Genomic DNA, 17,527 nt, shown 5'->3' on the forward strand with positions numbered 1-17,527 from the left:
AATAGCTTCATTTCACAGTGGGGCAAACATACAATGCAATTATGATTAGATTCATTGAATTCAAACTGTACAATTGGTTTTTGAATAATAATCCAAAATAATGTTACCTCACATCAATGGATCAGCTTATTGATTTAATAAGATAGCTTCTGACTATCTTTGAGCATTTGTAACATTTCAACCTGTGGACAGGGACCACCCCCTGCACCACCCTTCCCCTCAGTCATTTACTGAGACGAGCAATCACAATCACAAAGCAAGCTCTGGCATCTTAGCTCAGACTCTTTCTTAAAATTTGCTTTAAAACATTTTTTCTCTGTTTTAAGAACCATTCCAGTGCTTAATACAAAAGCAAAAGAAATATTCAGCAGTCCCAATCACCAAAAGTGGAGAGAATACATATGGGTGTTGATCTTTTGCCAGAACATGGCTTTACATTTTTTTTGTAACAATAGTAATGCCTTGCAAAATGTCCAATCTTTATTCCCAGTGGAAAGCTTCAACCACCAGGAGTGCCTTTGCAAATTTGGCTGTATGCTAAACATTGCATATCTGACTGTTAAAATGCATACCCAAATTGCCAATATACGTTAGAGGCTCCAGGGCAAGGCTTCTTGCCAGAAATGCCAACTCAAAATGACTCTGCCCCCCATCAGAACATGCCTTAGATAAGGTAACGGTATCAGAATGTTGAAAATAATTGGAGAAAATATAGCAGGAGCAGAATCTTACCAGAAAATGGCAAAGTGTCAGGGTCTGACTGAAAACTGGCATGTTTCTCTCCAGAGAAACAGGCAGGTTTTCTTTTCAGAGATACTCTGACTCTTTGTCAAAAAATCAAGCCATCATATCGAGGGGGTTGGACCAAGAAATAACTCCCCCCTCCCCCCCCCCCCTACACCATCACAGGAGGTCTCAGGAGCTCTCCTCCTCCCACAATCAAAGCCAGCATCTCTTTCCCTCTCTCCCTCCCACCCCCCTCAAACAGTTAAAGAGCAGACCCCTTCCTCCCAAACATCACCAGCATCGGACCCCTTCCTGCAGCCTCCCAACCCCTCAAACAATCAATGCCAGCTCTTCTCCCCTGCCCGGAGATCACTGGCATGTCAGCATCAGACTTCCCCCCTTCACCCCCCCCCCCAAAAAAAAACAGTCAATGCCAGTGTCTCACCTCTTCCCCCCGGAACATGACCAGTTTGGACCCCTTTCTCCACCATTCGCCAAACAGCCAGCACAGGCATCCCCGGGTCCCATGTCTTCATCCTCCACCAACCCACCCGCCTGCCCCACCATCTCAAATAAATTACCCCCATGAGAGTCCTACGAGGGTTCACCTCAGACTGTGCCTCCTGGCACAATTTGGCAGAGTCGGTTGGCACTGCCAGGTTGACAAGAAGCAGCGTAAATCAAACGTTGCATTCTCACAGGCGAGAGTTGCAAATTCCAGGTTTCATTGGACCTTGAGCTCCTGTCGCCATTCCCGTGCACAGAGAGTATGGGCTGAAGATTGTCTCTATTGTAATATGTTATATTTTTATAGTGTTGATTCTTGGTTTCTTTTGTTTTAGAGGATCATTCCTTGCAGTGATTGCAGGATTATTGTACGGTTCCAGCTTTGTGCCAGTGATCTATATCAAGAACCATGCTCTAAAGAATGAAACGGAATATAAAAATGCAAGCCAGTTTGGTAAGAATGTAATTGGTTGTTTTATTTGCCATATTGTGTCAAAATATCTTATTTTCTAATTGTTTAGAACAATAATATTAATAGGAATATGAACCATAAATTCCCTTGGATTTCGTCCAAATGTCTTGTTGAATTTTGATAGTCCCTCAGAAACAGAACAAGTGCTAGAAATAGCAGTTTCTTTAATGGCTTTATCAAGCTTCTGCTGGAAGCTATGGCAGAAGATCAGGACAGTCCCTACAGAAACTCAGGATTGTAACATTTAGCATAATCATTAATGATGAAAGTACTTTCAGCTTACAGAAAGATTGAAGAAGAAAGGCAGCATTCATTCAGAAGAAAGGAAGAGAGGACTATTTTAAGGTGGTCAGTTATGTGACAGTAATTTTATTCTGTACTTCCCTCCTTTGTTTATAGGATCAACTGACATTCACTTGACTTTATTGCTAAAGTTGTTAGATGTGAATCTCCAAGTGCCATTCCACATTGTTACCTAGGAGGAGTTTACTACTGCATAATTATATTAATGCCACCCAGATAAATTTTTACCCAAATTTAACGCTCCTCAAAGATTAAGAAACATGAAAAAGAGAAACAAAAATAGGCTATTTAACCCCTCATGCATGTTCTGCCTGTCATTCAGTGAGGGTCTGACAGATCTGCAATCTAATCCACATACCCACCTTTGTCCCTGACCCTTATTATCTTTAACCAATTTTAGGAAGAACAATTAATTCAGCATTAGACCAAAGATGTCTGGATTCACCATGCTGAATTGTCCCTTGTCAGGAAGATTAGAAGGGTAAATACATGGACTTACGGGGATAGGACCTGGGTAGGATTGTTGTCAGTGCAGGCTCAATGGTTCAAATGGCCTCTTTCTGCACTGTAGAGATTCTGTGATTAATTACCATTTGCGGAGAGAAGTTACAATCTTCTAGAAGTGTTTTCTAATTTCACTCCTGAAATATTTAACTCTTAATTTTTAGGCCATTATATCCTTCCTAAGGAATGGGGCAGGATTTTCTGGCCATGCATGCCCAAAACCAGAAAATTCCACCTGAGGTCAGCAGACCGTTGCATGGTTCATGTCTCACCCACTACAATTCCCGTGGTGGCGGAATGAGAAAATTCCACTCTTGGACCGGAATTTTACCGCTACGGAGCAGGCGCGGTTCGCAAAATGGCATTCTCCGTTGGCTTCAAGCGGGATCTTACAGTATCGGGTGGGCGAGGCGGTAAAGTTTCAGCATTGAGACCACAGCATTCCATATAAGTGATGTGTACAGCTGAAGCATTAATCCTACCAACGTGTATTCTACTCCTCCAGATATAAAGGCCAGTCTTTTCTTTTTCTTTTCCTTTTCCTTTCTCATTACCATCTGTAGCTTTTAATTTCAACAATCTATGTACATGAACCTTCACTACTTCCAGTTTTTAACAGTTTAGAAAATACCTGGTTCAGTCCTGTTTAGCTCCTCACATTTGCCCACATTGAAACCTATTTGTTATGTTTTATGCATTCATTTAACATATCAATATCTCTTTGTATTATTGTGCTTACATCTACAGTACTTACATTGCTACTGATTTGTTTATTTGACTCCGATCTTACTGTCAAAGTTGCTAATAAGAACAGTGAATGGTGAGGCACCAACACTGATTCTTGGGACATCGCAGCCTGTCAAATAGGGTATCTGCCCATTATTTCTGCTCTCTGACTCCTGCCTCACGACCAACTTCCTAACCAGGTTGATAATTTGCCTTCAATTCCATGAACTCTAACTTTATTTAGCAGATTTGTATGGGAGACACATGTGACCCTGCACACCAAAATGTAGACCATTAGTACATATCAGGAAAAGCAAAGGTCCCATTACTGACCCCTGAGATACTCCCCCAACAACTCCTTCCTCCAGCCTGAAAAATAACCATTAACCATTACTCACTGTTTCCTAATACTCAGTTAATTCTGCTTCCACATTCTTACTATCTCTTCTTTTCCATGAGCTATAGTTTTCTTCTCAATTCTATGGTGTGGCACTGTATCAGACGCCTTTTGGAAGACCATGTACACCACATCAACAGCAATACCGTCATCAAACCTCTCTGTAGCTCTTCAAAAAACTCCAAGAAGTTAGTTAAATACAACTTGCCCTTTAGAAATCCGTACTGACTCTTCCTCATCAAACATGTTTTTCTATGTATTAATTCTATCCTGAATAATTGTTTTTCAAAGCTACCCCACCATGAAAGTTAAATTGACTGGTCTGTAATTACTGGTCTGTAATTGCTGGGCTTATCCTTACAACCATTTTTGAACAAGAGCGTGAAATTCGCAATTCTCCGGTTCCCTGGTACCTCCACTGAGCCTAGGGAAGACTGAAAGCTCATGGCCAGTGCTCTGCAATTTATATTCACTCACTTCCTTTAATATCCTTGGATGTATCTAATCCAGTCCTGGTGCCTTGTCAACACTTAAGTATATATTTGACATATAAGTACAGACAATTTATCCACCAACCCCTCCTTATCAATTTTAAACCCTTCTGGTGACAATTTCCTCCTCTGTCACCATGGTCTGGCTAGTATCTACTTCCTTGCTAAAGATGGATGCCTCAGATGTGCTCCATCATGTGTAAATCCCCTTTTTGGTCCCCAATTGGCCCTACTTCTTTTACTATTTATGTTCCTATAAAAGACTATGGAATTCCCCTTCATGCTGGCTGCTGGTTTTTTTAATCATAATTCATTTTCGCTTCTCCTTCCTCCCTTCTGAACCTCTGTATTCAGTCTGGTTCTCAATTGTATTTTCTACCTGACACCTGTCATAAGCACACTTGCTCTTGATCTAAATTTCTTTCTCCTTTTTCATCCAGGGAGCTCTGGATTTGTTTGCTCTACCTTTCTCTTCTGAGAGGATATACCTTTCTCTTCGGAGAGGATATGTCCGGACCATTTCTGTTTTGAAGGTAGTCAATTCTTTACCTACAATTTTTCACGCCAAAAATGATATGCCTTGTGTACAAGTATTTATGCTGGGACACTATCGTTTATCTTTGTTATCCTATTTACTTTTACAGTTACTCAGATGCCAAGCTGTGTACTGCAGCAACAGTTTTTGCTCATCAGTTAAGAACAGCATCAAAAATAGGATCAGACCAATGATATGCAGAAATAAACACAGTCAACATTGCTGTATGATTTAGTTTTGTCAGAGGTGGTGACATGTAGGATCCATTCAATCACTTTCCAAAGGACAGCTGCTTTCAAAACCATGATAGAGCTATCACTTCCTAGGTAAAACTTTGGTTCAGTTGGCTCTAATTGGCATTATATCATAACGTGGAGATTCAGGCACAATTAATGATTTCAATTTCAGCCCAGCAATCTGAATAAATCTTGACGTTAATTTTGCCCCTTAGTACCCAAGATATGTAGTTTAAGGGAATTAGCTGGGTAAATATGTGGGGTTGCATGGAAACGGCATGGGTAAGATGCTCTGTTGGAGAGTTGATGCAGACTCGATGGCCAAATAGCCTCCTTCTGCATTGTAGGGATTCTGTGATTCTATGAATCAAGATTTCTGCAACAATGGAAAATGCTGAAATTACCACAAAAAATAGACCACATTGAATATTGCAATTAAAAATACTGAAAGAAGCTTTCATTCTCAGAGAATGGTAGTAAATGATAGTAAAGATATGTTACTGAACTGAAAATTGGGCCTGGTCTAATAATCGCAGGCTCCAAATCCCACTAGGCAGTGGGGAATTTAAATTTTGTTAATCAATGAAGCTGGAATAAAAAGGCTAGTTTCAGGAATGGTAACCATCTAACTACCAGATTGCCTTAAAACCCAACTGATTCACTAATGCTCCTGAAGAAATCAGCCATCCTTACCCAGTCTGGTCTCGTGGCACCAAACCCACAGCTCTGTTGAAGTGTGCCCACTCCACTGCCTACTGCAATGGCCTAACAAGGCACTAAGTTAAGGCGGTTAGGTAATTATAGATTGTAAATGCTGACTTTGACAACTATGTCCCATGAATTAATATTAAGAAGTCACTTGGTACTGGAAGATTGTATCCAGCTGGAAATATGCAAATTAAGTGTTTGATTTATTGGCTCTGTGTGGAAATTAATTGCCCAACACAAGATGAAAATGAAGAAGTTGCTATCTAGTTCTCAATTACAATTTACCACTGAAAGAATGAACAGTGAACTGCCATTTCACTAGGTTTCATTCTTGATGGGTAATGCCAAAAAGCAGGGCTTAATATCCACTAGGCTCAGATGATAGAAATTTTGCCTTTGAAATTCCTTCGAAGTTGGACCTGGGGCTTGTCGTAGAGGTATATAGACAAAAAGAGACCCTTCAGCCCATTGCATCTGCACCAGTCAAAGACAAACCACCTGAATATTCTAGTCCCACTTTCCAACATTTGGCCCATCACCTAATATGCCTTGGCATTACAAATGTACATCTGAATACTTCTTAAATGTTATGAGGGTTTTTTCCTTCACCACACTTTGTGTTTCCAGACTCTCACCAGAAAATGTTTTTTCTCACATCCCCTCTAAACTTCCTGCCTTTTACATTAAATCCCTGCCTGCCAGTCATTGATCCCTCCACCAAGGGAAAAGGTTTTCCTATCTACTCTATGTTCACAATAAGTTTATACATCTCAATCAGTCTCCTCTGCTCCAAGGAAAACAAACCCAGGCTATACAATCTCTCTTCATAACTAAAACTCTCCAGCCCAGGCAACCTCCTGGTACCCTTTCCAGTGCTATCACATCCATCCTATAATGTAGATTTCAGAATTGCACACAATACTCAATCTGTGGCATAACGAATGCTTTATATGGCTTCAGCACAACCTCCCTGCTCTTAAACTCTATGTCTTTACTAATTAAGGCAAGTATACTATATGCCTTCGTAACCGCTTTATCCACCTGCCCTATATCTTAAAGGACTGGTGTACATGCACACCAAAGTCTATGTGATCCGCCATGCTTCCCAGGGTTCTACCATTGCCTTTTTCTTCTGCCCAAGTGCATCACCTCACACTTATCTGGAAGAAATTCCATTTGCCGCTGATCAACCCATCTGACCATCCTACTAGACTGTCATCTCTTTTAATATTTACCACCCCATCAATTTTCATATAATCCACAGATCTACTGATTAGATTCAGGTCTAAATCATTTGTATAAACCACAAAACAGCAAAGGCCCCAACACTGACCCCTGAGAGTCCCTATCGGACACAGTCTTCCAATCTCGGGGTGCCGATCGGGAGTGGGTAGAGAGTGACAGATCTCCCAGTGAACTGTTTGTACTGAGTGCCTGCACAGTGACATCCCTAGAGCTTAGCAGCCGGCTTCCTGCCGTGAATAGGCTCCACCCCCTACTCCTGCTGGTGAGAATCACATTTTGCCTCTTTTTTAAATGTTGTATGATTGTACCTGGGAGTTGGCCCAATAAATGGGTATATTCTCTCCTATTTTCACACTCATTTAGCACTTCGAATTTTTATGTTAAGATCGTCCCCATTAAGTAAACTCCTGGGAATTGAACAGACTGCACCTCCATAGTCTCCCCTAGAGTTTCACTGGTTTCCCACTGGAGTCACAGCAGCTGGCCTGCAGACCCCCAAGGGATTTGAGACACTATTTAAATCAGTTTCTTCCTTTTGGTTGAAGTATCTTTTTCAATTCAGATTCTACGGTGCTCTGAAACAGCCTAACGGATATGCTTGTCTTTCTTCCTGTAGGGGGCAAAATTCAAACTCCATTTCATTTGTTTTTCAGTCTGAAGGCCAGTATTAATTCTAATAGATTTTAAAAATACATTCACAATACACATCCAGGTGTAACCAATATTGTAATTGGATTGTATATCAGAATTTTCTTAACAACTTGATAATAAGAATTTTTGTAAAAATATGCTTTCTTTCAGATCTGGACTACGTATTTGCACATTTTAGTGGCATATTTCTCACGAGTACAATCTACTTTCTGATATATTGTGCAATAATGAAGAATAAGCCAAAAGTTTACCCAAAAGTAGTACTGCCAGGTAAGAAGCAGCATGCCATACAAATTATTTTTAATTTAAAATATCTTGTTTGTTAGTAGTACATCAACAAAATCTAGAACACAATATTTTGTCCTTGATGCAAGTTATTTAGCAAAGGAGATAATAAAACACAATAACTGGTACTTACATAGTGTCTTTAACCTATTGAAACCTCCCAAGGAGCATTATAAAACAAAATATGACACCAAGCCCTGTAATGCGATATAGGTCAGGTAACCAAGAATTTGGTCAAAGAGGTAGGTTTTTAAAAAGTGCCTTAAGGAGGAAGGTGAAGCAGAGAGAAATATGGAGGGAATTCTGGAACTTAGGGTGTAAGCAACTGAAAGCATAGCCACCCAATGATGGAAAGATCAGGGATACTGAAGAGGCCATAATTAAATGAGCATAGATATCTTGGAGGGCCATTAGGAAGATTAGAGATGGGGAGGGATAAGACCATGGATGGATTTGAAAATAAGGCTGAGAATTCTAAAATCAAGACATTGCTTGACTGGGAACCAATTTAGGTCAATGAGCCCAGGTGTTATAAGAGACCAAAACTTGGTGTGAGTTAAAATACTGGCAGCAAAACAGCGAATAGCTTTGAAATACAGAAGGCAGAATATGGGAGACCAGTTCACCTATGTTGGAATAGTAGATCAAGACGTAGCAATGGCATGAAGAAGAGGTTCATAAGTGTTAGGGAGGTGGAAAAAGGTAGTCTCACTGGTGGCATTAATATGTGGCTGGAAGCTAATCTTAGGATCAAATGCATAAAGTTGTTTAGTTTAAAATTGTTGCCAGGGAGATGGATAAAGTAAGACAATGGCTTCAGTTTGCCCAATATTTGATGAGAGGAAATTTCTGCTTATCCTGTATCGAATGTTGGATAAGCAGACCAATAATTTTGCAACAATGGAGAAGTGAGAGAGTTAGTGGTGAGGTAGAGTTGTGTGTCGCAGAGTACATGTGAAAACTAATTCTTTGCTTTTGGATATTACCAAGGGGTACCATGTAGATGCTAAATAGGAGAAGATCAAGGATAATAGCTCCATAAGGGATACCAGAGATCACAGTGTGGGAGTAAGACGACAAACCATTGTAAATGATGTTCTGGCTACAGCTGGATAGATAAGAATGGAACCAAGTTGAGAGCAGTTACACCTACCTGGATTACAGTGGCAAGTCGGTCAGCCATGTTAAGGCTGCTAGCAAGCTGAGAAGGACAAGATTGGTTCAATAATGTCCTTTTTGGAAAGGAAATCTGCTGTCCTGACCTGGCCTACATGTTACTCTCGACTCGCTGCAATGTGGTTGACTCTTAAATGTCCTCACATATGGCCTAACAAGCCACTTAGTTGTTATGAAACAGCGAAAAAATCTCAAAGGAATGAAACAGTAGGGACCACCTGCATTGACCAGGCAACGGTAAACTCAGCACTCTCAATCCCTTTGTCACAGTCACATGGGATGTCACTTATTGTTTCAGTAATGTGGTGAGGCGGAAACCATATTGGAGGGATTCAACCTTAGAATAGCAAAAAGATGGTCATATATTTGGGAAGCTGCAACATATTTAAGGACTTTGGACAAAAAAGGGAAGATGGAAATGTGCTGGTGGTTTGCAAGGAAGATAGGGTCAAGCATTTTTTTTTAGGAGAAGGTAATGATATACTTAAGAGGAAAAGGGACAGCACCTGAAGAGAGAGAACTATCAATAATACTGCTTAACATGGAGACCACAAGTGGTCAGCAATTTCATGGGAATAGTGTTGAGGGAGCAGGAGATGGGTCTCATGAGCTCCATACAGGACACAATGGAAGATAAGGGAGAAACCAAAGAAAGATGTGAGTCCAGGTCTCGGCAGGGATAGTTTTAGAGGACATTTGACCCCATGAGCTTTTGGAAGGGAGGGGTGCAGCAGAGGCAGCTGCCTGGATGATCTTGATTTTGGTAACAAAGAAATCCATGGGCACTGAACACTTATAGTTGGAGGTGAAGATGGATACAATGGTTATTCTTTATATCCTAATACCAACATCTTCCTTAATCAAAATCACCAAAATATATAATACAAAAAGACAAGGCTAAAATAAACTTAATTACTTCTACAACCCTAGTAAGGTATAAACCTGAATGATTCCTTGAAATATTAAAGAGCTGTTGTATATAAAAGATAACACAAAGATGACAACAAAACAATGAACATTGCAATCCAAATTTCTGAAATTAAGATATGACATAATGCATAGGAAAATAAAACAAAGCACTCTTTTGCTTTCCCTTCATGACTCTCTTGTGCATTTGCCTCACTTAGTTTTCATATGAAATCCTGACCCAGTGGATGTGTAGACAGTGGTTGACTGCCAATCAAGAAAACTTTAGATGGCCTTAGAAGTCAATCTTCAGCTGTCCTGGGCTTCAGTTGCTCCATTTTAGCTTATACAGCAGCAGTTTGGGCAGGTTGGCTGGCTGGTCTGGCGAGGGCTCTGGTGAAACGATAGCAATGCGGCACGAATGCTGTCATCCTGAGGAAGCACAGTTCATGCTCTGACAGGCATTCCGGTGCACAACATTTGGTTTTGCACACTCATCACCCTTCTGCTGTCGCGTGGACCATCAAAATCCTCACTTGACTCCTATGTAGCTCAGCTCATGTGCAACCTTTCTCTTTGGTGAGCTGGCACCTTCAGTATTCTTTAGCCTGCCCTAGCTACTGCACAGTTGTGTCTGATGTCTCATCATTTGTAACTCTTGTTTTTATTTTAGCTTGGTATCAGTCATTGAACTAGTTATTGCAACTCTAAGATTGAGTGACAGTGTCTCTTCATCTTCATTGTCTTCCTATTCCTCCTCCAACTGGGAACACTCCAGTTCATGAGTTTTTTTAAAATATATTCTTTCATGGGACGTAGATCGCTGGTTATGCCAGCATTTATTATCCATCTCTAATTGTTCTTAAGAAAGGCAGGTGAGTTGCCTTCTTGAACCGTTGTAGTTCATATAACATAAGTACACCCATAATGTAGCTAAGGAGTGATTTTGCCCCAGTGTCAGTGAAGAAACAACAATAGCACACTATCTTGTGGAATTCTTACAGTTATGTCCTGGGACCAAGATGATTGACTTCTAACAACCACAGCCATCTTCCTTTGTGCTAGATATGCATTGGTGGTCATCTTCCAGGATTCCATGGACTCAGGAACAGGATTTTAAGACAAATGAGGGGGGAATCTCATAGAAACTTATAAAATTCTAACAGGACTAGACAGGGTAGATGCAGAGAGGATGTTCCCGATGGTGGGGGAGTCTAGAACCAGGGGTCACAGTCTGAGGGTTCAGGGTAGACCATTTAGGACAGAGGTGAGGAGACATTTCTTCAACCAAAGAGTGGTGAGCCTGTGGAATTCATTACCACAGGAAGTAGTTGATGCCAAAACATTGAATGTATTTCAAAGGCAGCTAAATATAACACGTAAGGTGAATGGGATCAAAGGTTATGGGGAAAAAAACTGGATTAGGCTATTGAGTTGGACGATCGGCCATGATTGTAATGAATGGTGCAGCAGGTTCAAAGGGTCAAATGGCCTCCTCCTGCTCCTATCTTCTATGTTTCTAAATGACTCCAACCAGTAGAGTATTTTTCCCTGATTCCAATATTTTGGAATTGTTGTTGCCACACTCAGTCGAATGCTGCCTTGATGCCAAAGGTAGTCAATCACACCTCACACCTCACCTCTTGAGATTAACTCTTCTGTCTAGGTCTGGACCGAGGCTGCAATATGGGCAGAATTGAGTGGTCTCGGCAGAATTCTAATTGAACATCAGTAATCAGGTTATTGCTGAGTAACTGTCGGTTGGTAGCATTGTTGACAATACTTTCCATCACTTAGCTGATGATCGAGAGTAGACTGATAGGGCAATAATTGGTCAGGTTGGATTTGTCCTGCATTTTGTGGTCAGGTTGGATTTGTCCTGCATTTTGTGGGCAGGTCATACTGCGCTGTTTTCCACATTGCCAGGTAGATGCTAATGTTGTAACTGTACTGAAACAGCTTGGCTAGGGGCGCAGCAAGTCCTATAGCACAAGTTTTCACATTGTTAGGGATCACAGCCTTTGCAAAATCAAATGCCTTCAGCTGTTTCTTGATATTGAGTGAATCAAATTGGCTGTAGACAGGCATCTTGGGACCTCAGGCAAGGAGGATCATCCACTTGGCATTTTCAGCTGAAAATTGTTGCAAATTCTTCATGATGTGCCATCATTGAGAATGGGGATATTTCTAGAGCCTTCTCCTCCTATTAGTTGTTCAATTGTCACCATTGGTGACTGGATATGGCAGGAATGAAAAGCTTACTTCTGATCAGTTGATCCTGGGATCATGCTGCTTTTGCTGTTTGGCATGCAAGTAGCCCTATGTTGTAGCTTCACCAAGCTGACACCTCATTTTTAGGTATACCTGGTACTGCATGCCCTCCCGTACTCTTTATTTAATCAGTGTTGACCCCCTGGTTTAATGGTAATGGTAGAATGGGGGATATGCCAGGCCATGAGGTTGCATTGTAACTGTATACAATTTTGCTGTTGCTGATGACCTGGTGGTGGGGTTAAACATGTTGGTGAGCCTGGATGTCAAGAAATCGAGCGCCATTTTGAAAGGTCGCCCTGATCTCTTAGTGCATGGAGAGACTCCTTTCCTCCCACCATGGACATCGGGACACCTCCCCCCCGCCCCCCCCCCCCACCCCACCAACATCCCCCCACCCCCCACCTCACCAGAGACCTATTTTCCCCATCCATTCCCCAACATGGAATGCCAGCATTAGAGCATTGGAACCCTCCTAAAGGGTTCCCTTCATGACCCCCAACATTCACCCCCTGCATGCCCTACCCCTTCACGGTTCTCTCCCCCTTCAAAACCCCCTGTCATAGATCCTGCCTTAGGCCCCACCCCACTTAGACCTTGCTGCCTTAGCACTGCCCCAGCACACTGGCAGTGCCCAAATGGTAGGTGGGTACTGCCAGGGTGCCAGATGGGCACTGCCCTGCCATGTCACCAACCATTTGAGGGCTTCAATGGCTTTCCATACCCACCGGTGTGCCCATTACATCTGATCTCCATTAGTGGCAATTTTGGCTGGGCTTATTGCTGTTCCTGAAGGCCGGAAGATGCCTTAAATCCATCTATACTGTTCTGTTCAACCATTTGCCATGGTAACAAGTTTTCTTCTGAATTGTCTATTGTGCTTTTTAGTGGTTGCCTTATAATGATGGTCTCTAGTTTTGCGCTTCCCCACAGGAGCAACCATTCTCTCTTTGCACAATATCAAAGCTTTTCATAATTTTAAAGAGCTCTCAAGTATCTCTGGTCCATTTCAAATCTTTTAATTAACTAGCGTTTTTCAAACTACATTTTATTCTGCACACGGGTTCTGTTGTATCTCAAAACTAATGCCTGGAAGGAAATGGAGAATTTGTATTATATAACACATTTCACAACCTCAGAGTATCCCTTTGAAGTGAAGTTACTGTTGCAGTTCTTTCTAGACTTCCCTTTGTTAGGCCCAGCTGAAGTCGTAGAGCAACCTTAGAGCAGGTATGATTTTTCATACCTGCCCCTAACAATGAGTGGAAGGAGAAATAATTAATGTCAGTGAGAATTGATCGCCTGGTGGATAGGTTTATGGACGAAAAGGGATTGGTTTAGGTTAGTGGGTCATTGTTTTTTAACTGGTCGGCGCAACATCGTGGGCCGAAGGGCCTGTTCTGCGCTGTAATGTTCTATGTTCTATGTTCTATGGTAGCATCAAATCATTATTTCCCTGCATGGTTGAAAGATTTTTTTAAATTCAATCTTTGTCCCCTTAAGGAGCTCTCACTTCCCATGTCGGATCAGTAAACTGCCACATTGATTTTCTACCATTTCCTGAGGGTAAATGCTACTGTAGCCCTCTTACAGGCATAGGCTAATTACCCCCAGAATCTAAAGCAGAGCCAGCACCTACTATTAGCAACAATCCAATCTACTGCACAACCAGTGGTGCAGTAACAACCCTGGATATTTTCTTGAATATTTCAAGTATTGCTGATAACTGAAGAAGCAGGAAACGAGCTGGATGGAATAATTTCTATTTTTGTTGATGCATTTTTCCTGTTACTCACCTAAATTGTTAATCATTAAAGAACTGAACTTTAGGAGTGAGTGTATTGAGTGCATTATTAAGTACCTCTATTTATGAGCCATGTCAAGTGAAATTCTGTGTAATTATAGCACAGCTTACCAAAACACAGATATATATTTTGTTACAAGAGATGTTGGAGCACAGAACTGGAAAGAAAATAGAGATTACATTTCAATTTAGATCAAGCTTCAAAACTATATATTTTAGAACTACAAGATATTTAATGAAATTACAGTGGTGTTGTAAAATAAAGACAGTGCAATTAACATTCTATCTAACATGCTTTTTTTTTTATCAGGCTTTGCTTCAGGTGTGATGTGGGCTATTGCCAACTGCTGCTGGTTCCTGGCAAATGATTTCCTCAGTGCGGTTGTTAGTTTTCCCATAATCACTGCTGTAAGTTAAACAAGTGTTGTTTCTGTGCTCTAAGATTTTGGGGAATGGCTGCTTTTATAAAGACATTATAAACTATTGTATTAATCTTTTTCAATCCATACAGATTTATGTCAGCCAAAGGACAGTGGTAGCATAGAAAGCGCCCTTTTTTCCAGTTTTTATATAAAAATCGAACAAATTACAAACCTAACAAATTTACAAAAATGCACCAAAGGTAACATGAAAATACATTTGTGAAGCAGTGAGTTGGTAGGGTCTGGAATATCTTTTATTCATTCATGGGATGTGGACGTTGCTGGCTGGGCCTGCATTTATTGCTCATCTACATTTGCCCTTGAGCTGAGTGGTTTGCTAGGCCAGTCCAGTCCAGAGGGTAGTGAGGAGACAACCACGTTACTGTAGATCTGAAATCACATGTAGGCCAGACCAAGTAAGTGTTGTAAAAATCAGCCTGTTTTAACCCTTATACGGTGGACAAATAACTTTGAGTAGACGTCTTATTAGTACAAACAATATTTATTTAAACCCACACAATCAATAATCACCCACCCGACCAACAATAAGTTATCTTACAGAAAATACTAGAATTCAAGTACAATACAGGACATTGACTTAACTGTGTGTGACTGACAAATACCCAAACAGATACTGGCCTTTATCTGTGTGCTGGTCTTGGTAGTTGTCTGCGTAGTCTGGTCCTTCAGTCTGGTGTGGTACCCTGGCTCTGGTCTTCTTTCTTTCCTCCCTTCTCAGGTGTGGTGGCTCTCCGTCGTTGTAGCTCGTTCGTGGGGTCAGAGAGAGAGAGATTCCTGGTTGTGCAGCATCCTTTATACCCCGTTTGGTTTCACACCCTTTTTTTGGCCATTGCCAATCAATCGATCAGGACTTGATCACCCTGATCGATAAGAGTCCAATCAGGTGCTACCACACCGATCTCTGGGTGTGTCCCCAGCAGCCATGCCTGTAGATGTTGTAGGCACATAGGTCACATACCTTCCTCCTAAATAAGGATTCACGGTGCCTTTACGTCTGGCACACAACCCAGTGTGATCAGAAAGTCTCTTTCATCCTGGAGATGGCCCATATCCTGTGTATTCACTCACCAGGGTTGCAGCCTGTCTGTCTGTCTTTAAACTGCAGCCTGTCGGTTTAGTCTCTTGCCCAGTTGTCCCAGAGTGCTTTACAAAACGCCATTTTAGATGGCCTGTTTGGTTACATAAGGATGGCAGATTTCCTTCCTTAAAAGACATTAGCTTTTACTACAATCAGCAATGGTTTTGTGTCATCATTGGACTTTTCATACCTGATTTTTCTAACCAAATTCAAATTTCAACACCTGCCATGGTGAGATTCATACTCGGGTCCCCAAAGCATTAAGCTGGGTCTCTGCATTACTAGTCCAGCGATAATATCACAATGCCACTACCAATCCAACACATTGTCTGAGTGTTGTGGAAGCAAATTTAATTGTGGTTTTTAAAGAGAATTGGGTAAACACCTGAAGAGAAAACATTTGCAGAGATATGGGGAAAAAGCAACAGAATTGCCTTTCAATGTGGACTTGATGGACCAATCTTTCTGTGCTGTAGCCATTCCAAGATTCTAAGCACCTAATTTTACTGGTCTTGTGACAAAAATGGCGGTGGGGGTGGTGGAGTGATGGCAGAAGGGGTACCACATTTCCCTGATATTTTCTTGCCACCGAGCTATTTTACCAAATGTGGGTGGTGTAACCAATCAATAGCAGACAATCACTCCAAAAAGTAGTTACTGGATGCCTTGTACCATTGGCCTAGCCAATATGTCAAATTCACAATCAATCAAGCCAGTCAAGATGACAAGGCTGTTGGCTTTGAGGCCATAGTTGGATTTTCCCAGATGCAGGAGATCATTGTTCTGAAGTGATCATCAAGAATCCCTCAAAGCAGCCAGCACCTTTTATGAGTAGGAAGGGGTCCACTCCCTCAGTGTCACGTCCATCCGTGACAACCATAAGCGGATCGTGCAGTTGTGTGAGAGGTTCTGGGAAGTTGCTACAAATCCTACATTCTTACAGTCCCAAGTACCTCAACTCTTCAGGCCACCTGAATGCTTTTGTGGCTGGATATCAGAGATCAGGAGGTGTCTATTGATGACATAGCTTTTGACCCCTCTACACAGCCCCAACACACATAACTGCTGCAAAGGACACCATTGACCTTTTGATGAAGTTGGGATGCTTTGCAAAATATACTCTCGAGTATATCCTGTCAATGTCATTTACTGCGCATTGCACAATCTGATGTTCGAAACAGGAGTAACACTCGAACTGGAGGAAGACACTGAGCAAGTGGCATCCTCAGAAGAGGAAGATAGCATGAGACACCTCAACAGGTACTGGCTAATGAAGATTGGACCCAAGTCATTGAACACTGTCATGCATGGCACGGAGATTTGTGACCTGCTGATCATCAGGTGCTTCATGTGACGACAACTGGAAGGAACCACCAAACCATGGAGTTTCTTCTCTCACCTTGCTAACCTTTCCTGGGAGACCCTGGTCGGATCCCTATACCCATTAGCACTCTGTCAAAGCTTTCTGTCAACCCAAGCACTCCCTAGATGCTCAGCTTTACAAATTGTCCTTGTATTTGATACCACACCTGGTCACGTGAATAAAATAAACACGTGAATCATTATGCATTGAGTTTTGGGATCTTCAACTCTGATTAAGCATTAAAGCTTCTTCAGTTTACAAGCTAACTTCCAGTCAGACCACAAGTGATAGCCCATGAATTTGCACATGCACTTATAATACTTCTGTGCACACCTCTGTGGCCTTAATTCATGCTTTTATCTGATGTGAAGCAAACACATTTCTGTGTCATATCCAGCTTGACTAGGGGCTCTGCTGTTCTTGACAACAGTTCTAACGGTGTCACCTTAGCTACATTATCCCAATTTGTAGATGCTATCACAGCTGAACTGCTGTTTCTGAAAAATTATCAAATATACATTTGTACAAAAATAATTATCAAATATTGGTATACAACTCTGCCATGTAGGTGTGGAGTTTCTGACTTCCATGATTGATCAAGAAAATAGAAACCCATCTGGGAACTCACATTATAAAAACCTACAGTTACCTTCACTGACCACATCTTGTTTTCACTTGTTGCAGTGACAAAAAGCCCAGC

At 41.5% G+C, this 17,527-nt stretch overlaps 1 protein-coding gene across 3 annotated transcripts in view; it reads left to right on the plus strand.

Moving 5' to 3' along the window:
* The window catches only part of LOC145345761 (transmembrane protein 144-like), a 113,425-nt gene that overhangs the window by 85,631 nt on the left and 10,267 nt on the right, over window positions 1-17,527 (plus strand). For 2 of the 3 annotated variants that reach the window (XM_080193471.1, XM_080193470.1), the window contains exons 9-11: window positions 1,569-1,687; window positions 7,652-7,771; window positions 14,254-14,351. In XM_080193471.1, the coding sequence (XP_080049597.1) occupies window positions 1,569-1,687; window positions 7,652-7,771; window positions 14,254-14,351 (337 nt within the window). Of the gene's footprint in view, window positions 1-1,568; window positions 1,688-2,676; window positions 2,954-7,651; window positions 7,772-14,253; window positions 14,352-17,527 lie in introns of those variants that run through there. The other variant, XM_080193473.1, reaches the window with a different exon arrangement.

This window comes from Carcharhinus amblyrhynchos, chromosome 1, assembly GCF_965287045.1.
Source record: "Carcharhinus amblyrhynchos chromosome 1, sCarAmb.v2.hapA, whole genome shotgun sequence".
In the NCBI taxonomy this organism is placed as follows: domain Eukaryota; kingdom Metazoa; phylum Chordata; class Chondrichthyes; order Carcharhiniformes; family Carcharhinidae; genus Carcharhinus; species Carcharhinus amblyrhynchos.